The 26134-nt window shown below is 54.6% G+C and overlaps 1 protein-coding gene across 1 annotated transcript in view; it reads left to right on the top strand.

The window, feature by feature from the left end:
• LOC103590720 (VPS10 domain-containing receptor SorCS2-like) overlaps window positions 1–26134 on the top strand; it is a gene marked incomplete at its 3' end in the record, with an annotated part of 448076 nt that overhangs the window by 2802 nt on the left and 419140 nt on the right. Inside the window, exon 2 of the mRNA XM_008573022.1 lies at window positions 5–142. Within this exon, the coding sequence (XP_008571244.1) occupies window positions 5–142 (138 nt within the window). The remainder of the gene's footprint in view (window positions 1–4; window positions 143–26134) is intronic.

Raw genomic sequence — 26134 nt, forward strand, 5'->3', positions numbered from 1 at the left:
CCAGGGGCGCTGGGCGCGGGCGGCGCCGGGGGCCGGAGCGACTTCGCGGGCGCAGGTCTCGCTCATCAGCACGTCGTTCGTGCTCAAGGGGGACGCGACACACAACCAGGCGATGGTGCACTGGACGGGCGAGAACAGCAGCGTAAGTGACCTCCGCGCGCTCCCCTGCCCGGGACGCCTCGGGGCACCCCGGGGGGACGGCCACAGCCCCCCACTTCCCGACCACCCGGCGGTCATCCCTGGCGTTCTGGGCGACTTGGGGACGTGGGTCACCTCGGCGGCGCCCCTACTGGTCTCAGGGCACCGGTTACTTGAGGAGAGGTCCCCGGATATGTGAGCCTGTGTTCCACTTCGGGGGGACGTTTCTGCAGATTTAAGGACCCCGAGCCACCTCGGGGTCCCTCCCCACGTCTGCAGCTCCCGGTTTAACTGGAAGGTCCCCAGAGACTAGGGGCCCCGGCCACCTCGGGGCGCCTCCAGATCCTTCAGGATCACCTCAGCTTTGTGTCGCCCGGGTCTCCTCCACACTCCACGGTGTCCGCTCAGCGTCGCGTTCTGGGACTTCTGGCTCCCGGATCCTCCCCACCCTGGTTTACCCTGGACCCCGCGGGTGGCGCCTCCGGGGGCTCTAGGACTTCCCCGGCCAGCTAGGCGTCCTATGCTGGGACTCTCGATGCTGGGGTTACCCTTATCCCCAGAATCCCCTAGTGTGCGCGCCAGGGCGCCCCGACCCGCGTACCCCCGGGGTTCAGCGCCTCCGAGTCCTAAACACATCTCAGGCTGCCGCAAACTCCTGGCCGTCCCCCACCTTCCCGTCCACTTTGGTGTCCCTCCACATGTAAGTTTGCCACCCTCCCCCACGGCCACCTCTGCTAGGGACCTCGGCTCTCCACCCACCGGCGCTGTGTTCTCCTTCCCCCATCTTGCCCCATCCTTTGGTGGTGTGTCCCCGGGAATGGGGGTCTCTTTCTGTTCCTCTCCCGGTGGCTGCCAAAGCCTCGCTTTTTCTGTGAAATGGCTGATGGTCATTCTGGGGTCACTTCTGGGCAGCCCCAGGTGGGTTCTCTACAGTTTTGCAGATTTGGGAGAAGGATGGGGCAGGGAGGTGGCAGCTGTGAGTCTCCAGGGGAGTGCACGTTTGTATGGGGAGGGGAGATGGGACCCTTGCACGGCTGTCCAGCACTGCAGTCTCCCCCAGTGCCTGACCCCCACCTCTTCTCCTTGCTCCCCAGGGTTCTGAAGAGTAAGCTCCAGGCCAGGGTGCTTGCTGCACTGGGGGTGGAGTGGGTGGGACCACCAGCTTCTGTAGCCAGGAAAGGGCATGACCTGGGCTGGGCAGCACTGGTACCCCCTCCTCTGTCCAGCCCCACCTGCCACTTCCTGGGGGCTGCGATTTGTGCTAGAGAAGGGATGGCGTGGGCAGATGACTATGTTGGGGCAGAGAGCAGCACTGAATGGATTCGACTGGCCCAGATCCCAGGGTCCTGCCAGCCCCATCCCCAACCGACTGATAGCTGCTGGGAGGCAAGTCTCTGGTCTTGGGTCATTTCTGGCATCCCAAGTTAGACTAGCAGCCCTCAGAGGGCACAGTTGACTCCCCAGGCACAGCAGACCAGAGGGCAGTCAGGGTGCTGATGGAAGGGGGAGCTTACAGAAGGCAGCAGGTGCCCCCTCCCTAGCAGAGCCCTAAGGGTGCCCTCCCCATCTGCATCTTGAGAGAAGGGACAGACCCCAGGGGTGCAGCTGGACCCAGCCCTTCCTTACTCCCAGTACGTGTGAACAAACCATGTCCCCTGAGCCAGAGCCGAAAGGTAAACCAAAAACCAAGAACTCAAAAGACCAAATAAACATTAAAAGTAAATCCTGTGGAGCCAGAAATATCTGTCCCCCCACCCCCATGCCCACCTCCATCTCAGGCTGTTGATCCAGCAGCTTACTCCTGTCCTTTTGTCATTTAGCTTCATGGGAGGAATGGGGGTGACACTAAGACCCTGGGCTGCAGGAGCCACAGGAGATGGGGCCAGCTGCCTTCAGGATGGCTGGCAGCCAGCCTGACCCCATTCTGAGCTCAGAGCCTGGGCACAGTGTGTGTCGCTTCCTTGCAGAGAGTTAACAGGGGAGCTTGGGCCAGTGGGGCTGGGCACTGGGGGTCGGGGAGGAGCCCACCTGGCTTTGCCCCTTGAGGGAGGTGGCTGGGTTGAGTGATTCTTTTGTGACTGGGCAGGCTTGTATTATGGCTGCTGGCAGGTGGATGCTGGGGGGTAGTTGTGAGTGTAGGTTGTGAACAAGCATGGGCTTCTCTTGAGAGGGGGTCAGGAAGTCCAGGGAACCAGAGAAGAGCTCTGAGGGGTGCATCTGCTCTGGCCAGTGGGAAGTAAGGGGCAGGGGTGAGGTGTGGAGAGTGGGGCATAGCCTGGCACTTAGCACACACCTAGGTGGCAGGAGCCAGGACCGCCCCCATATTACAATGAGCGAGCGTGGGCGTCTGTGGGGTCAAGAGAAGGGGACAGCTTTGAAATGCTGGCCCAGGCATTTGGCTTAAACACCTTCCTGCTCCTGCCTCCCCCATGCATCTGTTCTCTGGACCAGGCCGTCGGGGAAGAGGGGCATTCTTTCTGGAAAAGCAGATCACCTGTGGCTGAAGGCAGGTGAGGCTTTAGCGTGTCCTCGCCTGGAGAAGCAGTGGGAGAGAGGGTGAAAGCTGGCACCGAGGGCTAACTCAGTAAGATTGGTTTTTAAAATTGTTACTTTCTCGGTGCTGGCTGCCTGCACAGCATTGCTTTCTTGGCAGGCAAAGGAGCTTAGGGATGCACTTTGCCCCTCTGTTCTCAGCGTGCAGCCACAGGGCCAAAGGTTTTAGCTGGAATTTGGCAGTTGGCTTCACCTGCACTTGGAAGCACCATCTTTGAAAGCTACCCCTGGAAAGAAACTAACTTGAGCCGAGTCTTTCTACAACTTCATTTCATTTTGCTTGCTCACGGCCCTCTGCAGGTGTGGTCAAATGAGCAGAGAGAGTGTTTACTTTACCGTGTCAGGTGTTTTTCACAATGAAAAAAAGCATTTGATGAGGGAGATGGGCTTTTTAGCATGACATTTGAGAGCATCCCACAAAAAAAAATTGCAGGATTTGAGCGGGTTTGGAGACAAGCTCTGTCCCTGCAGCTCCATGAACATATGTGAGTTTTCCTTCCAATGGCTTGATTCTTCCTGCTCCCATGGAGACATGGGAGGGGACTTGCTTGGAAGTTCAGACGCTGCTTTTCTGACTGACGTTTGGCTGTAGAAACAAATTGCTATGTGTGAAATTAATGTTTCATTGAGATCAACCGGCATTGCCTTTTTATGAGTCCAGAATGGGTCGTGCACAGCGGCCCCTGGTTTTGCATCTCCTGAGCTGCCGTCAGAGGCAGTGGTGTTATTGGAAGGTGGGTAAATATTGCAGAGTGCTGCTGATCTGTGCCTCTGGGCTTGCAGTTTCATGTTACCCTGATGGGAAGGTGTTGTGCCCCGTCCCCATTTTACTGTTTCTGGGGAAATCACGTGCTCACTGTGCTTATTTTAAGCGCAGCTCACCTGGGCTCCCTCCCTCGCGGCTCTTGAACTTCACCTAGGATGCATCACTTGAACGTGCAGCAGGCAGAGAGCACTTACCGGACCCTGCCTCGCCTCTCCACTCCCCTGCGCTGTCCTCTCCCCTCCTGTCCTCCCCCCTCCTCATTTCCCAGATCTGCTCTGTGCTGTGTCTACACAGTTGGGGATGTCAAAGGGAGTCGTATGCAGAGATAATTCTGAGCAGATTACCCACACTGTCTGCTCTGGGGTCTTGATGACCCCGATATGTGTGCACACTGTATACCAGAGAGCTAGAGCTACAAATCGGAGGAGCTTCTGAAGTTGGTTTCTCTAAGTTCAAAGGTGAAGGACAGGCCGTCAGCTTCAGTTTTTTCTGTTACAGCACCCATAGCCTCTCCCCAAGTTGTGTGGGAACTTGGTTATGATACTTGTCCAATGTCACTTTCCTTGAGGGCAGGTGTATTGGTTTGCATGGGCTGTCATGACAAAGTGCCACACACTGGGGTGCTTAAACCACGGAAATGTACTTTCTCATAATCCTGGAGGCTGGAAGCCTGAGATCAAGGTGTGGGCAGGGCTGGTTCCTTCTGAAGCCTCTCTCCTTGGCTTGCAGATGGCCGTCTTCTCTCTGTGTCTTCACATGGTCGTCCCTCTGTGTGTCTGTGTCCTAATCTCCGCTTCTTATAAGGACACCAGTCATATGGATTAAGGCCCACCCTGACGGCCTCATTTTAACCGAATTATCTCTTTAAAGGCCCTTTCTCCAAATACAGTCACATTCTGAGGGGCTGGGTGTTAGGACTTCAACATATGGATTTGGGAGGGGCACAGTTCAGCCCCTAATAGCAGGGAAGGGGTCTTGGTTACCTTTGCATTTCCTGAGCTTAGTGCAGTGGAGCTCGGAGTAGTCTAGTGGGAGGGAAGAGATGGCCATTATCAGTTAGGATGTGAGGAGCGGGTGTCACGTTCCCCTGAGGACACTGACGGGGAAATTAGGGAAGACTGCGTGGAAGAGGTGGCATCAGGGCTGGCCTAAAGGATGAGCAGGTGGAGTGCACGGGAGATGGAGAAGGACACTGCAGCGGGAGGAACGGCTTGAGCAAGGGAGGTAGGAGTTTGAAGGCACATTTGTTTCTTATAAAGAGATAGTGAGCACATTGTGCATGGAGATGAACCAGAGGAAGGAAATTTGGAAAAAATGGGTTGCAGACACCTCCCGATGGACTGCACAGCTGAGGCCGAAGAACCCAGCATGGCAGTGTGGGGTGGTGGATATCGACAGCAAGCAGCTTGTCTGGGTTAGTGTCCTGGTGCCCCTTCTCGGCTCTGGGATCCTGGGCAAACGGACTAAATTCTCTAGACCTCCATGTCCACATCTTGAAAGCTGGAGAAGTAGAGACTCGTGGGTTTGTCCTGCTTAGATAAGAGCCTGCTCCCTAGCAAGAGCTCAGTAAAGACGTCAAGGTCGGGAGTGATTCATAAGGAGCCCCGGGGGCAGTCGAGGCAGGGCATGGTGGGGGCCACTGGGTGAGCCCTCTGGACTGAGCTCAGGGAGGAGGCTGCTGTGACAGTGGGGCCTGGATGAGGAGAGTGTGCTGAGATGACAGGATGAGGTGGGGCTGGGCTGGAAGGTGCGAGGTCAGCCTGTAGCGTGCAGAGGCCCGAGTCTAGTTGCAAAGCTGATTCGGAGCCCTGTCCCACTGCTGTGATTTCGTGGTGTCACCTCTGTTCTACCCTAGTGGGCATAGGGCCCTGGGGCACTGGGTCTCACACTTCAGGCCACTGAACTTTCCATGCACTGTTTTGGAATTCCATATCACCTCAGTACGGGCCTCCCAGCGTTTCAGGGGTGGGGACTGGATTGGAGCGAAAGGTCTGGCTGATGGCTGGTCAGCCTGTCCAGATGAAGGGCTTCTCTGTTGTGGCAGCCACCCCCAAGGGGTCCAGTGGCCACCTAGAGAGAGACAAAAGCAGACAGCGGCCAAGGGACGTGATGACCAGTGCTGAGTACCTGTCGCGTTTGCTGTCAGGAGCTGCTGCTGGCCCTGTGAGCCGTTGGGATTCCCAGGCCTGGTGGCTGGACCACCACTGGCGAGGGGGCCAGGGAAGCCTGTGTTGTGGGACCAGTGACAGTCAGAGGGGACATGTGTGGGGCGGGCAGAGTCTAGGAGGTCTTGTTGCAAACCCATGAGCCCACATGCTGCCCATATGCTGCCCTGTGCTGGGGACGACCTGGTCTTCTGCACGCCCGTGCCGCCTCGCATGCAGAGTGTCAGTGCCAGGGGAGACCACGGGCATGCTGAGAGCCCCTGCGAGATGCAGAGTGTTGTGTCCAGAAATAGAAGCCCAGAAGCAGCCTCACCTTAGCTCCCAAATCGGCTGCTCCCCAGAGCGTCGGGGAGAAGCAGCCAACGGGCCCCATCGGGGCCTGCACCTGGGAGGGGCTGCTGGGCGTTCTTCGTGTTGTCATCCCTGTCTCTGTTCTGCTCTGGGCCAGGGGGATGGAGAGGAGCTCCCTTCCTCTTCTGACTCGGTCCTAGCTTGGTAGTTATGTGCAGGCACTAGCCTGGGCCCATGAGGAGGGGTCTGGAGCTGGTAGGACCAGCTGCTTCCCGTGGAGCACTGGAAAGGGGGTGCCCAGACCCCTGTGCCTGCAATTCACGTGGAGTGAGGTGGGGGTGGGTGTGGAGGCACAGATGGGGAGGGGTGTGTGGGGAAGGGACACTTCCTTTCAACCGGGGAGGGGTCTGGACAGCTACGAATGGGCCATGGTGGAGGGAGATGGGGAAGGTTGCCAAGACTGGGGGGTGTGAGGGGAGCAGAGACACCTGTGGAGGAAAGGACAGAGGGGGCTGGTGGAGGGGCTGCCTGGCGCCCAGTGCGCGTGCAGTGAAGTGGGCCTCTCTCTGGGGGCCCTGCCCTGGCTTCTCCTGGCAGGGACCTGAAGGAGGCTCTTGCCCCTGGGCTGGCCTGCACTGACCCACCCACCTCGCTGGTCTCAGAGGAGCGTGCCTCCTCTGCGGATGGGGGACCTGCCTCTGTCTGCGTTCTCATTCAGGCACCGCAGGTGAGGTTTTGACTGGGGATTTAGGTTCCCTGTGTCTTCTCCCATGTTCCATCCTCTCCTTGTGCCTCTTCAGGTGCTGGTCTGTGCATGTAGCTTCCGAGGACCCCCGAGAGGATCCCCCCACACTCTCCCACCCCCTAAAGCAGTTCATCAGATCTAAAAGTGCCCTGCCCTGCTGAGCACTTGCCTGGGCTAAAGTCGTCCAGAAGAGGGGCCGACGGGTGGAGTGTGTATGGGGAGGTGGAGACCGGCCCTGGGCTGGAAGCCCGCCCTTTGGTGTACTGTGGGGAGGTGGCAGTGTCACGTGTGAAGCTGGGCAGACCTGGGGGTGCTGCATTGTCTTCAGCTGGGTGTGCAGGGCAGGGATGTGGGAGGCCAGCTGGGCCGCAGTGTGGGCTCTCGCTGCTCTGGAGGCAACGAGCTCCTCTTCCTGCAAGTGCTCAGAGAGGCCAAATGTCCATGCTCTGGGCCACTTCAGCTTGGGGTGAGAAGCTGGGCCACCAGGGCCAACTTGAGAGTCCAGAGTTGCTGGGGAGAGCCTGGGCATCAGTGGGATGCTTGTCAACTGCCCCTTCCGTGCTGCTCTTCTGGTTCTGACCCCCTGGATTCCTTTCCTTGACCCTCAAAATGCCTGCTCTGCCTCCCCTCTCCCCTTCAGTGGACCTGGCTTCCTCCCCCTCTGGCGCTCGGCTGGACGCTCACCCCTCGGTGTGCCCGTCTCCGGCAGGAAGTGCTGGTTCTGTTCCATCTTCTGGGCATGCATGAACCCACTCTTCTCTAGGCCTCAGATTGAGTGGCAGGACCAGACGATCTCCAGGGCCACTATCAACCCCGGCGTTGTATTTTTAGTAAACATTTGTGAATTTATTTATGTAAATGGAAGGCAGGGCCGGTGTAGAAAAGACTTGGTGGGCACAGTACTGCAACTTCATGGCAGCCCTGTGTTAAGTAATGAGGGAAGGCAGGTTTCCCTGTGGAAGGCGTCCACTGCAGACTCCAGCGCCGGGCAGCTGGCCTCACCCTGTACTTGCTGTTCACTCTCGGATGAGGACTGAACCTCTCTGAGCCTCTGTTTCCTAGTCTGTAAAGTGAGGATAATGATCCGTGTGTGTTAGGCCAGCGCTGGGGCCAGGGCGCCCCATGGATGGGGGCCTGGCCAGCTTAATCTCCAGTGTCCCCCTTCACTTTGTGGTATTCTGGAGCGTTGGCCTTTTCCTTCCCTGTAGCAGTTAGCTCAAGACCCAGCCCATCGTAGCTGTTTGACTCAACTACTGTTTACTGAGCGCCTCTTATGTGCCAGCTCTGTTAGGTGCCAGGGGTACAGTGATAAGCAAAATCAGACTTGGTCCCTGCCCTGGTGAAATGTTCTGCCTGGACAGGAATCAGTCACAGAGCATTCTTGGAGCCCTATGAATCTGCACTGGGGAAATCTGGGAAGAAATCCTGGAGGAGGTGAAGACGGAGCCTATCCAAAGGACGGGCGGAGCCGGCGTCGCACGGGCGGAGGACGAGGCTGGGATCTGGAGACTATTAAGGTTGAGGGAGAGGCGTGGGGGCTGGGACAGTGGTAGGCAGAGAAAGGACACATCCGCCGATCAAGAAGCCTGGCTCAAGGCTTAAAGACAGCCCCATTCATAACGCTTCTGAACACATTTCACAGATCCACTTTTGCTTTAATAAAGGGGCTATTTAATTTGTCATTGTATGAAGGTTCCTGAGAGTACTTTAAAGAGGTCATAAATTGGCCTCATTCTTCCACACATCCCTTCAGATTAGGATGCAGCCCAGGGCTTTGATGATTATTTTTCACAGTCAGGCCAAGACTTGCAAGGATGATGTTAGGGGAGTACAGAGCTGGAGTGCCTGGAAAACCAGCTGGGATACCGTACTGTACAGGATCCCTGTGCCTTTTCCGGTGTAGAAGCCGATGGGGAGCTTATAAATTTCCTTCCCTTTGGGTGCCACCTTGTCTGTCTTTTTTCAGACTCCAAAGAGTGAGTTATTTATAGATTCTTACTAAATGGCCCACGTCCTCCTCAGCCCTTCCAATTCCCCAGTTTCGATGGGTGCTCTGTGGATTGCATAGAGATCCCATGACCTGAGAAGCCCGGCTGTTGCTGCAACGATGCTCCTGGCCGGTTTCCTCCCTGCCTGGAAGTCCGGGGAGCAGGAGACCCTGGACCTGGCCATCAGGACAGCAAGGTCGCTATCTGCAGCGTTTGAAAGGTGAAGGCGTGTGTCGCGGATCTGTCCACATCCCGCTTTTGCTGTGGCTTCTGGGGATGAAGGAAGTGCCATCCACAGCTGCAGCCGTGGCTCTTTTGTAGCCACGTTCCCATCGCAGGTGCCCGCAAGCGCGGGCCTGTGTGCGAGTCTGTGACAGGTGGACTCAGGCTACTGTTCTTAGCCCACCAGGAGCCGCTGATTGCTCACCAAGGACAGCAGCGGGGTCTTTCCTAGTAAGCCCGCAATTCGGGGACAGCTCCACAGCCTGCACACAGTGCTCATCGTTATTCCAATTAAGCTCCATTTGTCATTTAAAAATTTAATTGGGATGCTTGAGTGAGAGCTCTCACTGGGAAACTGGGAAAAGAAATTAAAACTCCAGTGTTCTTTTGAGGTGGAGAAAGTTCCTTCTTATTTTGTATTCCTGTAGCAGTCAGTTGCTGTATTTGCACAGAAAATTACAATCATTTAATTAGTTTCTCCTCATACCAGCTCAGAGATCTTAAAATAACAGCACTTTCCTTCCTTAGTAATTTTCTTGCAAAAGCAGATAATTTCCTGCAATGTTGAGCTCGCCTTGACTGGAACGGGGCACATCTCTTGCTCGGCCCCGTTTCCTGATGCTCAGAGATAAATTAAGTTCAAATTAAAGTAAGAAAGGAGTCAAGCACAGTGTGGCTGCTTCTATTCAGATCAATTTTAATTCAGAAAGAGTTCTTTATGAGGTTTCTGCACCGTGCATGTTCCTGAAGCCTCGGAAGTGGAGATGTTATCTCACGGGGCCTCCATAGGGACATGGCGTCTGTCAGGGAGAGTCACCTCCAAGCTTCTGCTTCTGATGTCATTTTCCCTTATAATAATAATTCCTCACTGTTTACATGGTGCTCCTGATTAGTAACCCTCGTAATAAAGTTAATCATCACAGCCCCCCATGCAGGTGCTGGCCTGTCACATATATGACCTCATTTGGTCCCGGAAACAGTCCCACAAAGTAGGGACCGTTGTTATATTCATTTACAGGTAAGAAAAGTAAGGGTCAGCACGGTGTGAGGACGCGTCTGCAGTCACACAGCTGGGAGGGGCTGGGATGTGACTTGAATTCCTTCTCTCTTCAGCCTGAGTTTTTTCTTTTTCTAAGTACAAGAAATATTTTTATTCTTTGATTCTTATTATTTTTTAAATTGTAGTAAAATACACATTACATGGAATGGACCATCTGAACCATTTTTTTAAGTGTACTGTCCAGTGGCATTCAGCACATTCACACTGTTGTGCAGCCGTCACCACCAGCTGAAACTCTGTCCCCATTCCACACTAACTCCCCATTCCCCTCCCCCAGCCCTTGGCACCCACCACCTGCACTCTGTCTCTATGAGTGTGCCCACTCTAGGGACCTCATATGATGGAATCATATAGGATTTGTCCTTTTGGCATCTGGCTTATTTCACTGAACATAATGTCCTTGAGGTCCATCCGTGTTATAGCATGTGTCACAATTTTCTTCCCTTTTGTGGCTGATAATATTCCATTGTGTGTATACACCATGTTTTATTTATCTGTTCACCTGCTGGTGGGTACTTGGGCTGCTTCCACCTACGACCATTGTGAATAACGGCTGCTATGAATGTGGGTGCGCAGATATCTGTCTGATCCCTGTTTTCGATCCATTTGGGTGTACACCCAGCACTGGACTTGCTGGATCATGTGGCAATTCTATGTTCATTTTTTGACGGAGCCTAACATTTTAACCACAGCAGAAATCACTCTCGTGTCTGCCTTGGGTTTTGCCTGCTTGCTGGTCTGTAGCATGGTTGCAGTCCCCAAAGAAATCCACTGTCCATGCTTTTGGAGAAGAAATACTCATGGCATTCAAGGCAATTCTGTGTCTAGACAGGACACTGCAACAAGACTGTGTCCCAGAAGTGGCTTGTTTTGTCCTGATAACCCCTTAGCTCTGTCACGCAGGACCCGAGGGAGGGGCAGTCTCTCTGAGCCCGGGAAGTCCAGCTCTGTCAGCCTTGGAAAGTCAGACACAGGCTGGTCTGTGTTGGGCTAAGGGTGGAAAAGGTCATCCCAGGACGGATGGTCTGGAGCTGCCACCCTTGATAAGGGTAACTGTTTGCATTTCAAGTTCAAGCCCATTTCTCATTCTCCCATGCTTTCAGGCATTTTTCCCCTATTGACCACCTCATTGACCAGTTATGTAATTCAATTTTCACTCCATGAAAATAAAGCACTCAATGAAAACCCTATGTTTTTCTCAACTTATTCCCATCAATATCGCTTAACCCCATCCAAGTTTATTTTCTGAGTTATCGTTGAACTGTGGAGTAGGCTTCTGTGTGTTTATTACCATTTCCCACAGCAGCTGTCCGTCCATGCACTGAGGTGGCTGCTGGGTCCCGGCTTGGTGTTAGGCATGTTGGGTGGCCCCTGGATGCACACCCAGGGGTTTCCTGGCTCCAAGAGCCCCCGACCTGGCACAGGGATTCTTGGCTGTCTCTGTGCCGTAGACTCCCACCCACCCCATGTCTGGAGAAGCCCACGGAACTTTCTCAGATTGTGTAATTAGCATAAAAGAATATACATAGATTAAAAGGAAACCAATTCTATGGCAATGAAATTATCAAAGTATTAAAACTAATTTCTTGGGGGCTGGCCAGTTAGCTCACTCAGTAGAGTATGGTGCTGGTAACACCAAGGTCAAGGGTTTGGATCCCTATACTGGCCAGCCGCCAAAAAGAAGCCCCCAGAATGAATTTCTTTAGTAACACATCAACAAGGGCTAGCAGCAGCTGTGACAACTACTGTAATTTTGAGGTTGTGATGAGCGTAAATGATATTTTGAGATCGACAATGACTGTGATCTGCCCCAGAAATACCTGTGATTTTCTGTTGGTGACAAAGTCCAGGTACTGATGGTACTGTTGTGACTTGTTGCTTACCTCATAGTGGAAGGAAATGCCTAATTTCAGTTGGCGTTAGTGAAAATAAAGATGTCATTGTTTCTCCATCCAAGTTTTGGGCTCGTGAAGGAAGCGCTTACACACATGCAGAAATAATGGTAACGCAAGATAGGACGTGGCTATGAGACAAGAGAGGAAACCAATGGACCCCACGGGATCTCCCCGGCCACCCCACACTCCAGCCTCTGCCCCCAGTGTCCCCACCTCCCACAGGCTGCCGCCCCTCCCTGGCCTCCCACCGCCCCCTGAGGGTGTGGACTCCAGGAGGGCAGGGGCTTCAGCTGGTTTAGTTCCCAGCTGTCCCCCTAGTGCCTGGTGCTTAGTAGATGCTCAGTGAATATCTGGTGACCTGGGAAATGACAGGATAGGAGGAGAGCATTGATCTTGAAGGGCTGCTGGAGCTCAGAGGCCAGCCCTCTTCATCCCTGCTGAGGAATGTGGGGAAGTAGGGTCCTGCTATCCACGCGTGGCCATTGAGTGACAGAGGAGGCTCCCTGGCCAGCTGCCTGCTTTGCAGGTAACCTCGGAAGCGCTTCAAAGCACTAATTTATCTCCACCCCGTGCAGTGAGGTTCGTGATGCATCTCTGCAGAGGTGAGAGCTGCTGTAGAGACAGATTTGCTTCCTGCCTGCGAGGAACCCTTGTCAAAGGCAGGACAGCCCAGCGGCTTTGGCATCACAGCTCTACCCACGCCTCCCACGGGCCGGGCCTCTGCCCTGAGGCCTGAGTGGGTCAGCCAGGAACCAGGGTGTTCAGTGGTGAGAAAACACCAGCTCCAAAATGAAATCAGGGCATTTCAACAGCATCCCGATCCCAGCCTCATCTCACGTACAAAAAACAAAGCAGAGCAAAACAAACCAAAACGAGAAAGCCCGGGAGGTGGTTGGCTGAGCTCTCAGCAGAGCCAGTGCCTTTGGGGTCGGGTCAACACGGAGGCGCCTTCCCCAAGGAGAGAGGTTTGGGAAAGCTGGGCAGGGTGGGCTCTCCAACAAGTGCCTCTCTAGCCTCAGTCATTTCTTCCTTCATTCATCCATTCATTCATTCATGTTATATCTGTGTGGAGCATTTCCTCCGGGCCAGCTTCAGGGGAATAAACAGTGTCTGACATTTGGGGGAGCTCTCTTAGGAGGAAGCCCTTGAAAATGACCTTTGTCCGTGTCTGGGGCCTCACTGTCATTGTGAGTCCACCAGGTGTCTTTTCTTCAAAGTCACATCCACATGGTTCTTTTAAAAAGGTTGGAGAGGAGCCCTCTCAGAGGCTGTGGCCGCCACCTCCTGCGCCGACTCCCCCACGCCAGGCTGGGAGCTGAGGTGAGTCACCGTGGCCCCTCTCCGAGCTCACTCCAGTGTCTGGTGAGGGCCCAGCTGACATGCGGGGACGTCATGTCCACCGTGGCTGGACAGTCCGGGCCCCTCAAGCTTGTGGGCCTCAGCTGGGCCTCACGCCACACTCTGGTCTGGGGTGCGGTTCCTCATCCTCTAGGCAGAGACTGTGTGACACGCCTGTCCCACGGAGAGGCTAAGCCTCTGTTGGTCACGCCCGCCTACACGAGGTCTCGGGAGTGAGTTCTCCAGTCCCAGCGAAGGCTGCACAGTCGCCGATGATCAGAACTTGCCCTCTTTCTAGAAGCGAGTGTTGTGTGGTTACGTTCTCCTCCCGTTTCTGCTGCTGTTTGCTAGCTAACACACAGCCCAGCAGCATCTCATGAAATATTTGGTTCCTTGAGTCCATGTCTGGTTTTTCACAAGTGTCCTGATATGAATCATTGTCTGAAATGCTCACCTCTTAAGATCAAGTCAGAATTTCTTTCCATCTCATGGAGGCTGAGCCGAGGCCTGGGCAGTGACAGGAAACCCCAAACCCAGGGACGTATGGGCTTGTCGAGGCACAGGGAGGGAGCTTTGGGGCTGGCTGCTCCCAGGACCCTGCCTGCGCAGCTGCTCTTGGCCCCACCGTGGGGACCACACTGAGGTGTCCCTTGCCTCTCCCTCCCTGGCCCGGATGCCTCGCCTCTCTCAGGTGTGGGGGAGGGGGTTTGTTGCTGGCCACCTTGTCTTCTGAGCTGGGGGACGGTGGGGACTGGAGGCTGCCCGTGTAGCCCGTTGGGAAAGGAAGCAAATTGCCTGTTTCTCTGGCCCATGAGAGACCCCTGCTTCCCATGACGTTTCCAAATGGCCTGCTGGCGGGCCCCGTGCACTGAGGAATCCAGGGGGTTACTGTCAGCGCAGGGCCTTGGCAGAACAGCAGGCAGGGCTGGTTTTCTGCCCTGTGTCCCTCTTCCTCTCTCTGCAGACAAGTTTCCCGAGACCCATTTCCAGGGTGAGAGGCTGCTGGCTCTGTCCTCTCTGCCTCGGTCCCAGCCCTAGCAGGAAACGTGGGCTTGGCCGGGCCTCGCCTTGTGTCTCCCTGGGCCCTCTCTTGGGCAGGGTCCCTGAGTTTCAGGGGGGTGACATACCTTGTCTCCTCTCTGTAGTCCCATGGGTGAGCCTACAGAGAGCTGCCTGAGGCCCGGGCCCAGGTCTGGGAACTTTTGAGCACAGAAAGGTGCTCTGAGAGGCCGAGGCCAGCCTTGGGGAACTCCGTCTTTCTCCTCCTGAAGGTGGGTGACGAGACCAACCCGGTCTTGTGGACAGCAGGCTCATCTCCTGCTGCCGCCGTCCCATCCTTCTGGGCTGGTGGAGCCCCCCATCACCCCAGGACTTGCCCTTGTGCTTCCTTACCCTGGCCTCCCTCTCTGGGGGCTCCGACTCTGTCCTGTCTTCTGGGTTGGGCTGGCCCATCCCGGGGTCTGCAGATACTTGTGGTCTCTTGGGGGAGGCTGTGTGGAGGGTCAGGCCGGGTGCCCATCTCCATAGGAAGCTGCCGCACCTCCCTGCTGGAAGGGACCCCTGCCAGAACGTCAGAGTGAGGCCAGCTTTCGAGGCCGTGGTGCTGAAGCGTGCCTCTCTCATGGAACGTTCTGGGTGGGCTCGGCCCCTTCTTAGTTGTGTGTTTGGAGTAGGGGAGGGACCAGTTCCCAAGGTTGTGACAGCCGTGCCTCACCCCTGCCTGAAATGCAGGCACTGACCTGTGGATTTCGAGATCAATCCTGATCTGGTTTTTATTTTCTCCTGAGCTCACCTCTATGCTGTGGGGTCGATCGGTTTTCCACACTCACTAACTGACAAATCCGTGAGTTTTTGTTAACACAGATGGGGACTAGGCCCAAACTTGTATTTGCCCACGGTGACGCTTGGACGGTCATTCCTAACATTTGTTACGGCATCTTTAAAAGCTCCGGTTGTCCAGGTGAAATTCCACCAAGTATGTACAGGTCCCAACAGACCACTGAGAAGAAAGCAGGCGTGACAAGGTGGGGGCTCCCAGTGAGACGAGGGGGCGGGAGCGAGTGGCTCAGACTCTGTCCTTAATCCCTTAATCCTCAATCCTTTTTATTCTCTCTCCACCTGGAAGAAAACGTAATGGGAAATACTTTTATAGTAGGGAAAGTGGATAATGAATGTTATGTGGCGTCTGTTTCTGTGTCATGCTGTCAGGAATGTTCCCTTCATCTGCGTGGATAAACCCCCTTCGGTGGCCTGAGTTTCCATGGCCGCCCTGCCCCACGTTCCCGTCGACCCGAAAAGATGGGGTGGAGTGCAGGGATGCTCTGGGGGAAGATCTCCCAAGGTCGTTGCCTCCTGGAAGCTGTCTTCCTGTCGCTCGGCACTCTAGGGTCTTCCCTCTTCCAAGCCTCGACTAGGAATTGTAGTCCCCACCACACAGGTGGGCACATGGTTCCCCCTGGCTGCGTTCTGACGATTGGTTCCAAGGTGCTCCAGGGTGGGTGCCTGTTGCTGTTTTCTGTCTTTCCTACTCATCTCCCGCAATGCTGTGCACAAAAGGAGCTGTTAAGCAGGGCTCTTGGTGACCGACCCCAGAAACCCAGCTCCAACTAGCTTAAGTGAAAAGGTGGAATTCGTAGGCTCACAGCTGGAACATCCACGGAGCTGGCTTCAGGCACGGCTGGCTTCAGAGGCTCTGCTGTCGGCACCAGGCTCAGCCTGTCTCCATCTCTGTGCTCTGTTTCCCTCTGGCTTCCTTCTCAGGTAGCCCTCTGAGTCCTGGCTCCATGAGAATCAGACTAGAAAGTGCTGCTGTGGCCAGTGCTTCCCAAGAGAGGCCCAGAGCTGAGACCCGCTGGCCGACTTGGAGCCCCTGCCTGTCCTGAACCCGTCATGTTGGCCAGAGGGCTGCAGTGCTCCGGTCTCCAGGCCAGGCCCACAGACCCAGCCCTGGAACTGCACAGATGGAGACCTGGGGGGCAGGGAGGAGTTTGGTCTCCAAATGAGGATCAAGAATGGGGGAAGAGAGGGGATTCTGGGCAGGACCCTCCAGCGGGGAGAGGGAGGAGAGGTCACCCGCACACCTTGGGAGAAAAACGTGCAGCCATCGGATGGTGCCACTCTCACCCCTGCTGCCCCGGGCCTCCAGAGGGGTCAGCTGTGGGCTCTGTGACTTTCATGGGGGACACGGTAAAGCAGGCCCCCTTGCTAATGCTTTTTATGTTTTGCTGTCTGGTGAATCCCCAAACCTGGTCGACTGGGGCCAGTCAGCTTGGCCCAGGCCATGTCTGCGTCCACACAGCTCATGAGTCACCGTGACCCCTGTACGTGGCCCCACAGCTGTCCCCACTGTGAGCTGTGCTACCTCTTCCATGGGTGCCTGTGCCATCTTTTTGTCAACGTGTCCTGTGGATTCACTGTGGCAATAGTCATGTGATGACATGCAGGGAGAGGTAAGATGTCATGCCAGCAGGGCGAGCATGTCCTGGGACAGCCGGGACCTCTGTGCCCTGGGCATAGGGGAAGGCCTGGGCACGGTGGGAGGCAGCCCCAACAGATGGCACCATGGACTGAAGGTGGCACCTGTGAAATGGAGCAGTAACTGGGTGTGGGTGTCTAGTCCTGGAGGGAGGGACCCGGAGGTCATGCTTGGTTAGTGTTGATTTGAGTCTTTTGGTGCCCTTGAGTGTGCCACCAAAACCTCAACCCAAAGAAGTTAAGAACCACTGTGTTAAATGAGGCGATGTTGGTGTTGCACAGAATCTCAGAGCCTGGCGGTCTCATTTTGCAGATGAGAAAATCGAGGCCCGGGATGTTGAGTGGCTTAAACAGAGTCCACCCCTGGGAGTGGCAGAGCTGGGTGGACAGCCAGGCCTTGGTGTTCTCAGGCTGGTGCTTTCCCAAATGCTCTTCCTGGAGCCCCTGGGGTGACCCCAGGGAAAGGCTGTGGACATGTGAGCTGGCCCTGGATCAGTGGACTCAGCCACATGTCTCCAGGAGTGGCGCTGCGCTGGAGGAGGCGTCCTGGGGCTTTTGTGCATGTCCTGCCCCTGAGCTGTGAGGATCTCTACAGCTCGGGTATGGTTCCCGTCTGCAACCAAGGAAGTTGGCTGGGAGTGTTTGTTTTTGAGACTTTGTCTTCAGCCCCCAGCCCCGGGGTGTCTGAGTCTCGTAGCCGGTGTTTACAGGAATCGTGGGGGAGAGGGTGAATCACAGACGGGGCTCCTCTTGTCTTCCAAGAAGGCAGCCAGCCTCTGCTTGCAGCTCCTCCTGCCAGCCCATGGCTGGTGGGTGGGGAGGCTCTGCAGGCAGATTCATTCAGCAAATGCCACACGGGCACCTACTGCATGCAGGATGGTTGTTAGGGAGTGGTCCCCAGATAGACGCACAGGACCTCGGAGCTTCCAGGCTGCTGGGAGGTCAGCGTGTCCCAGCTGGGAAACCTCCAGTGACAGGAAGCTCACCCCTTGCTGAGACAGCACATTCCAGCATGTCTGTTGCCTGCTGAGAGCAGGTGAGGTCAGCATGGAGCTGAGGTTTGGGGAAGAGGACCAGGAGGCTGCAGGAACTTCAGGGAAAGTGGGGTGGGGGCGTTGGCGCCAAGTGCTGCTGAGCGGAAGGGAGGGAGGGATCAGCTTGTGTGACCCTCGCTGTAGAGAATGGTGAGCTGTCCCTGCTGGCAGCGACCACCCAGCCCACTGGTCCACTTGGGGCTGTCAGGGGTGGACAGAGGGGTGGGGCCCATGGCCACAGGCTGTTCACTCAAGGCTGCATCTCCCTGTTTTAGTTTCCTGTGCCTGCTGTAACAAACGACACAGACTTGGTGGCTGAAACAACCAATACAGGTTTATTCTCTTACCATTCTGGAGGCCAGAAGCCCAAAATCAGTGAGGCTGGGCTGAAGTCAAGGCACTGGCAGGGCGGGTTCCTCTGCAGGCTCTGGGGGAGAACCCAGTTCCTTGCCTTTTCAAGCTTTGGGGGCTGTCCCCCCGCACCCCTGGGCTCTTGCCCCTTCCTCGCACCCTCCAAGCTCTGCTTCCACCGTCACATCTCCTTCCCTCACCCAGACCCTCCAGCCTCTCTCTTAGGATGAGCCCTGTGATGACATTTGGGGCCCTCCAGATAGTACAGGACAGCCTGCCCATCTCCGGAGCCTCCATCACATCTGCACAGTCCTTTGTAAGGTAGCCTATGCACAGGTTCTGGGGTAGGACATGGTGTCTTTGGGGGGCCTGCCCCTGCCCTCCAGTGACAAAGCTGGAGAGACAAGAGATTGTGTTCCAGGGATTTCTCCTTTGTGGACTTGCAGGCCCGAGTGTCTCTTCTGATCCCCTGTCCATGCCGCAGCCTCCTTTCCTCGGAGGCTTGGGTTGGGCCTCACTTCTTAGCTTAAAATCCTCCTGGGGCTTCCTGGACCCCACTCAGAGCAAGTCCGGCCCTTCAGCCTGGCCGCTCTTCCTTCGTCTGTCACCTGCTGCCCACTGGCTTTCCTTCTGCAGCCCTGACCAGCTTTGCCACGTCCCCTTTTTAGCTCCCGTGGCTCCCTCACCCTGGCCTGGAACCTTCCATCTCTCCTGCTCTTGCCCCCACCAAAGCCCCCATGTCATATTCTGCACTCTCTTGTCTCTCTGGGCGCTGTGAGGCCCGAGGACCCTGTGATGTGCTCGTGCCGAGGTGTTGCGGGTGCTCGGAGAATGTCTGTGGTGTGGACGAGTGGCCGTGCAAGCTGCAGATGGAGGGAGCAGGTGTTTCTGAAGCAAGTTTAACTGGCGTGGCTGCCGCTGGGCCCCTCGACCCAGGCCCTGTCTGTAGACCTGCCTGGTGGCCCCATGGGCCAGACAGCCTGCAGCATGAGGCGTCACATCCATGTGTTTACTTAAGATGAAGCTTTTATTTAAGATGAAGGTTTTTGAACCACATGAGGCAAAATTTGGCCACCTCCAACTGCTATGGAATCAGCAAATATTTATCGAGCACCTCCAAATGGAAGGCATTCCGTGGCGGGGTGGACAGGTGTGGCCTCTGCGCCCACCACGAAATGCCCACGGCCTGTGGCTTCTGCTCCTGGGTTACTTGTGATTTGGTTGTGTGCATGTGTAAATAACAAAGAGGGAAAATACCCAATTGTTAAATAATGAGTAAGAAACGCAGTGCTGTGGGAAGGCTTGTGGGTTGGGAAGCTGCAGCCTGCGGGAGCCACAAAGACATGGCTGGGGCCCATGGGGGCTGGGGCTGGGATGTCCAGGATTGAGAGCCCTGGGGAGGGGACAGCTACGCTGGCTGGGGTCATGGAAAACAGGGTCCCAGGCCTGCTCTCCCTCTGGTTAGCTGAGTGCTGTTGGACAGATTGTTGTGCCTCCGTGGCCTGGTGTGCCCACGTGGGCGGTGAGGCTCTTCCTGCGGGTGCATGAATGGCCAGGGTGGGCCGAGCCGTGGACGGGCCGGGGCAGGGGAGCCAGGAGGGGCCCTCCTGCAGCAGAATTTTATCTCTGGAGGTTTGTGAGTCTTTGGACTTGGCTGAAGTAGAAGGCTGGATTAAACAATTAGAGAAACCCCAACAAGGTGATTCTGCACTCTTCATGGCGCTTGGCTGGCCCGTGTCCCATTTGGCCAGGTGTCACCTCGTCTGCCTGCTCTGTAAGTGGCTTCTCATAGCTTTCTTTTCCTGCTTCATGCAAAGAATGGCCTCGGTAGCCAGAAAGGAAATTAGTTTCAGGTGGAAGCCTATTTTTACCAAGGTAGAGACCAAACTGTTAATTACATAGAAATCACATGAGGATATTTAGCCTGAAAAAGTTTTTCTTCTTGGGCTCAACTTTTCATAGATATTAATTATAGATATTGGCTTCAGCCCACTGAAATAATTCCTCTCAAGAGATTAAAGAGAGTTAAAAAAACTGTTCCTTATTAAACATAATGCATATTCTTTTTCTTAACTTATGCTTAGTGTCTAGGATGGAAATATGAGATTGGAGCATTTAAAAATGATTTGATACCCTTTTCATATTTAACTAAAGGTTGATTCCATATTCCGTGTGTTTTCAGATCTCTGAAGCCAGTGGGAATTTGAGGATGAAGGTTGAGAAGGCGGCCGTTTAATATATTAATCCTAATAGGAATGTCACGGCTCTTCTGTGTGCTGGGTATGTTCACCCACGTTCATGTCCGGGACATTTCATCCTGTGGTTTTCCCTGTGCACTTAGGACAAAATCCAAACTCTTTCAGCAGCTTCCACAGTCTCCCTGCCCCGCTCTGCCCCCATGCTCTCTGCCACGCCGTGTTCCTGTGGTTTCTGGAACATGCCAGGCCCTTGCTAACTCAGAGCCTGTGTCCGGATGATGGCCTAGAATGCATGGCTGGCTCCTTCTCGCTTTGGGACCTCCTCAGAGAGGCCTTCCCGGGTCACCCTCTTTAAATGTGTCCTCCTTCCATGCACTACCTGTCCCTCTTGCTTGTTTCCTTAACTATATTCTACAATTTGGATTTAGGTATCTTTTTGTTTGTTTACTCTGCACATGTGGGTCTGTTCATCTGTCTCCATCAGTAATAGTAGCTTACTGAAGGCAGGGACAGTGTAGACTTTGGGGCATCATTGAGTTGAGGTGGCCCGTGGGACAACCTGTGCTGATGTCCTCCAGATTCCAGGTTCTCTAACTTGGCCCCACCCTAGGGAGTCTGAATTAAGTGGTCTGGGCTAAGGCCTGGCACCTGGATAAGTCTAAGCTGCAGCCCCTTCTGAGAACCAGTGTCATGGGCTGGGAATTTGGAGGGAACGTGGGTCCCTGGAGGGCAGACAAGATCACGACGTGGAGGGAAGCGCAGATCTAGGCCTCAGCAGCCCCATCACCCAAGGCCCTTAACCTCGGCACCCGGCTCCCTTCTGCACCCCCGTGCTCCACTGCTCCATGCTCGGGATGGTAAGTGACACAGCGTGATGACTCCACACTTTTGTGAAAATAAAGAAGTGTTTGGTTCACTTGGTTTAAGGAGTCAGACGTTTGTGTAATGGATTTCAGAACTAGTTCCACCAAGAGGATTTACAACTTAAAACAACAGCCAACCAGTAACTACTCAAAGCAGTGGCCTTAGTTTGACTGGAATTGGGTTGAGGCTTCGGATTTTGAGGATTGACTTTTTCATGTCCCTGGCTGGTGGCAGATAGCCCTGCCGGGGGGAGGCTGCCAGGTCACACACACTTGCAGGCCTCCAAACTGGGGGAGCAAGCTCGGTGCTATGCGCCCAGCAAGGAGCTGTTTTGCTGCCTCCAGAAGCAGAAACTGAGGCTTGGGGACGAGAGGTGACAGGCCGTGCTGTCTCCGGTATATGGCATGAATTAATTCTGGTGAAACCTCTGCCACTGGAGTGTGCAGTAGTGGGCACAGGAGCCTTGTTTGATTCTTCTGTGCACCCCAGGACCTGATTCAACGCTTGGTGCACAGTAGGACCTCAGGAACAGTTGAAGAAAAGAAAGGAGCGTGTGAAGGAGAGCTGGAGGAGAGGGAGGTGCTGCGTTTCTAATTCCTGGACCCAGGCAGGACCAGGTGGAGCCACGGGCAAGTCGGACTTTCAAACCATTTTCTGGAAATATCTATTCAGCACTGTTTAGCTGGGTGGGGTTGATTCAGGCAAGGGCTGGGGCTGCTGTCTGCCTCAGAGGGAGTGGGGCCAATTGGTATTCCCCCAGTTCTGGAAAGTTCTATGTGCAGGGACCTGAACGAAATGCTCTGAGGCTCCCGTTCCCAGCGCTGGTCCTGCGTGCCGTGGAGTGGCCGCCGGGTGCGCACCGGGTGCTGTGCTGTGGACTCCTTCCCAGGCCCAAGCTTGGCCACTGAGCAGCGGGAGCAACTTAGGGGGTGCGTTTGCGTGAAGTTTCCGACACACCCCACATTTAGTTTTCTTTTTATGTTTCCAAGTTGCTGTAAAAGTCAATGATTAATTAAGCAGCACCCACACAGGTTATTTTAAAAAAGGAATGATTTTTTAAGACAAAGTAGTGCTCCATTGATTTGTCAGAGAGAGGGAAGAAAGCTCTAATAAGCAGAATGCTGCTTAATAAACCATAATTACTCATGTGGGCAAGTGCACCCGCTCAGTGCAGGCGCCCAGCTGAACATCTGATTGTGCTGACACTGTCCCTTATGCTTACAGAGCTGGCCACGCCCCTGGGGTTGACCAGACGTCCCCATCTCTGTGGGCAAATAGTATCACCCTTTTTATTTTTTGGTTGTATTTCCTGACTTGCTGAACTGATGATGTCTTTGAGGAGTTATTCCCAAATTTTGGTGTGTGTCAGGACCTCCTGGGGACTTGTTATAAAGACAGAGATGGGAACCCTCCTCAAATGTGCTGGGTGGCAGTCAGGGGTGGGCCCAGCGCCTGCAGTTTAAACGAGCTCTCCAGCATCTGCTGCACAGCTCCGTGGGAGTGCCCTCTCTCAGGCAGTGTGACCAGAGGAATCGGAGAGCTCTGTAGTGACTTTCTGTGTGGCTGGGATTACTCTCGGTGCCCTTCCAACTCAAGGTGTGCGAGAGCTTGGATTGAATTGGGAGATCACCCCAAACCACCTGCCACTGAGCAGGACCATTGCAGTGGGGGTGATGTCAGGGAGGCAGTGGATCAGCAAAAGTCAGCACCTACTGTGCACTGGGCCCGGGTGGGCATGGGGGACACAGAGGAAAAGGCATAGGCCCTGCCCTCCAGAAGCCCACAGTGCAGTGAGCAGATGGAAAAGTAAACAATTGCCAGAGCTCCTGGGGCAGCGGAGGGGCAGCTCCTTCTATATGAGGGTCAGGGCAGACTTCCTGGAAGAAGAAGCACTTCACCGAGACCTGCAACATTAGATTAAATTAGCACATGTTTATTGAGCATCCTCTGGGTGTCTGGCTCTGTGGTAGGAGGTAGTAATTCAGTAAGGACCAAGGCAGACAGGTTCCTGCCTTCATGGAGCTTATGTTTTAGCAGTGGGGAGGGACACAAAACCTAAAAACAGTGAAATAAGTTCAGATGGAACTAAATGCTACAGAGAAAACCAAGTAAATAAGACCTGCAGGGGCCAGGGTGGTCAGGGGTGGCTTAGGAGCCTGCCATGCAAGACCTGCGGAGAGGGCATTCCAGGGCCAGGAATGAGCGTGGTATGTCTGGGGGACAGAAAGAAGGGCAGTGTCATGTGACCCAGCAATCCCACTCCTAGGTGGGACCCCAGAGAAATGAAAACCTGTGTCCACACAGTGACTTGTGTATAAACGTTCACTGCAGCACAGTTCATAATAGCCAAAAGGTGGAGACAGCCCAGATGTCCAGCAACAGACAAATGGATACATGAAATGTGGTGTGTCCACACACTGGCATGTCATTTGGCCATGAAAAGGGACAAAGTACTGACACATTACAGAACAGATGGACCTTGGAAACATTATGCTAAGTGGAGGGACCAGACACAAGAGGACATGTGTGGTGTGACTCCATTCATGTCAAATGTCCTGAACAGGGACAGAGAGTGGATGAGTGGCTGCTCAGGACTGGGGGAAACGGGGGACAGGGGTTGATAGCTAGATGGAATGGTGGTGGAAATGCTCTAAACCTGGCTGGTGATGCTGCAGGGATCTGGGACTGTACTAAAAGCACTGGACTGTCCACCTTTAGGTGGTGCATTGTGTGCATGCCTGAGATCTCAGTAAAGCTGTTAAGCAAAGCAGGGCGGTGTGGTGAGGCTGGAGGGGGCATGGGGGATGGAGGCTGTGCTGCGGTGAGGCACTCAAGCTGCGGCACAAGACAGCTGGAGCATTGGGAAGGGCAGGTGTGCGGATCTGCACGGGGGCATCCATGGTCTTCCGAGGGTGGTCGTGGCTGGCCTGGGAAGGTTTCTGCAGAGGAGCTGCAGGAGCTGGGAAACCATTTCTCTTCTCTCTCCTCTCCACCCCAACTCATTTACTCCTGAACCCACAGAGGCTTCTTTGGTCTCTCTGGGCCCTGGCCAGGGCAGTGGAGTCGGGGGGCTTCTCTGCTTGGGTTTTATTTGGACGCCAGGACCAAAATTCCAGACCTCCAGGGCCCTGAATTTGCCAAGATTTGTACTTTATGAAAAACCCAACCAAAAACCAGACTTGCATCCTGATAAAGGACGTAGAATGCCCGTTTTAGACTTTGCAGGAAGAAAGACCTAAGAAAAAAGAAACCTAAAATGACCCGCAGGCCCGTCCTGCGGAGTACCATTGCCCAGCCTTGGGGTGCATTCCCTGCCTCTTTTTCTTCCGTGCAAAGATCAGGACCTTCCTATGTGTACACAGTTTGCTGCTCTTCTCTGTGCACCTCACATTATGTTATAAGCATTTTCCTGCATTGGTGGAAATCCTTTGGAAACAACAGGTGACTGTACCATCCTTTCTTTATCATTCTCCTATTGCTGTGTCCTCAGAATGATGCTACTTTTTAAAATTATAAATGATTATATTCACATGCATTAACCAAATTAATACCCTTGGATATAACTCTTTATCCATGTGTCTGATGATTTCCTAAGACAAATTTGCTGAAAGGGAGTCACAAGGTCAAAGGTCACAAATGATGCATGGGCTAGGTACCCATGCAGATGTTTTCCAGAAAGATCCACTGATGCACTCAGAATCACAGCGTGGCTGGTGTGTGATTAAGCTCTGAGTGCTTGTGCTGCAGGGTCCCTCCTGGTCTCTTCCTGGGAAGGGCTGGGCTTGGGAAGAGCTTCTTGGAGGACACATGCCCTGGCCCATGGCCAACCCCATGCAAAGTCTTGATGGCTGGCATGTAGACATCTTTATGGGGGCATGAAGGGGGCTGAGGGTCCAGAGCTGAGTGGTCCCCCAGGGGTCAGCAGAACCGGAAACTTCTCCCTTCCCAGCACCGCAACTCCAACCTTGGTCCTTGGCACGGCCTTCTGCAGGTGGCGTTCTGGGCCCTGCAGGTCATGAATCTCTGTGGTTGTTTTTGCATGTGGGCGAAGCCTTTCTTTAATGCACAAAACCTCCAATGGCCTGTGTTTGTTAGAGGCCAGTCTTTCAGGGAAGGAAGCAGCCCAGAGGTGGTTTTTCGTGATCTCATTGCCGCGGTTCCCTTCCGCCTCCCGCCCCTACTTCCCGTGTCTTTGTGGGTGTTTTATTAAGAGATTAAAAGAGAAATCCAGGAATCTTTGATTCACTAATGCTTTTTATTACTTGCAGAGCTGGGCCTTCAAACTGTTCTCTTCCATGCTTTGAAGCTGGCTAGGAGCTGGTTAGTGGGGAGCCTCGTTCCACTTGGGAGGGACTTGCATTTCAGGAGGTGTTTGCTGGCCAGCACTTGGGTCCCATGAGCATCCTCACTGCAGCGAAGCTCTTCTTTCTCTTCTGCCACGGCTCCTGTGGCCCTCTGGACCTGCCCATGTGCCACATGCCCAGGTGCCACATGCCCATGAAGGCCACCTGCAAGCACAGGGCCATGGCGTTTCGCTCGCTCCAGCAGTCGTGACTGATACTTAGCAGGAACAGAGCAGGAACTCGGGGGCTATTTGATCTTATTATTAATTGCATCAGCAGATTAATATAGACATGCAAGGGTGGTGTGGCTGCCTCGGGAGCGGGGGCCCTGGCTGGTCAGGGAAGGCTGCGGGGGCCTGACGTGCGAGTCCCCAGGACCCTCCAGGCACCCTGGGCAGGAGGTGGATGCAGACCCACCTGCTGGGAGGCCGGAAGCTCTCATGAAGCTGGCTCTGGCTGGGTGGTTCGGGAACCTCGTGGGGCTGAGCCCCAGGGGGTGGCCCGGGAGCCAGGCTGAGCAGGCTGTGGAGGGCAGGTCTGACAACGTTTAATTTTCTCCTCAAAATCTGCATTCTCTGGCTGATCCTCCTCACGTGTGAAGACAAATGCACCATTAAGGCACCAAACAGGGAACATGGAGTGACTTTTTAATAATCTGTGGTTAGCGCGAGGGTGGCGGGGTGCGGAGCTGTGACCGCAGAGCTGGGGA

The sequence above is a fragment of the Galeopterus variegatus genome, unplaced genomic scaffold (genome assembly GCF_000696425.1).
Source record: "Galeopterus variegatus unplaced genomic scaffold, G_variegatus-3.0.2 Scaffold865, whole genome shotgun sequence".
NCBI lineage: Eukaryota > Metazoa > Chordata > Mammalia > Dermoptera > Cynocephalidae > Galeopterus > Galeopterus variegatus.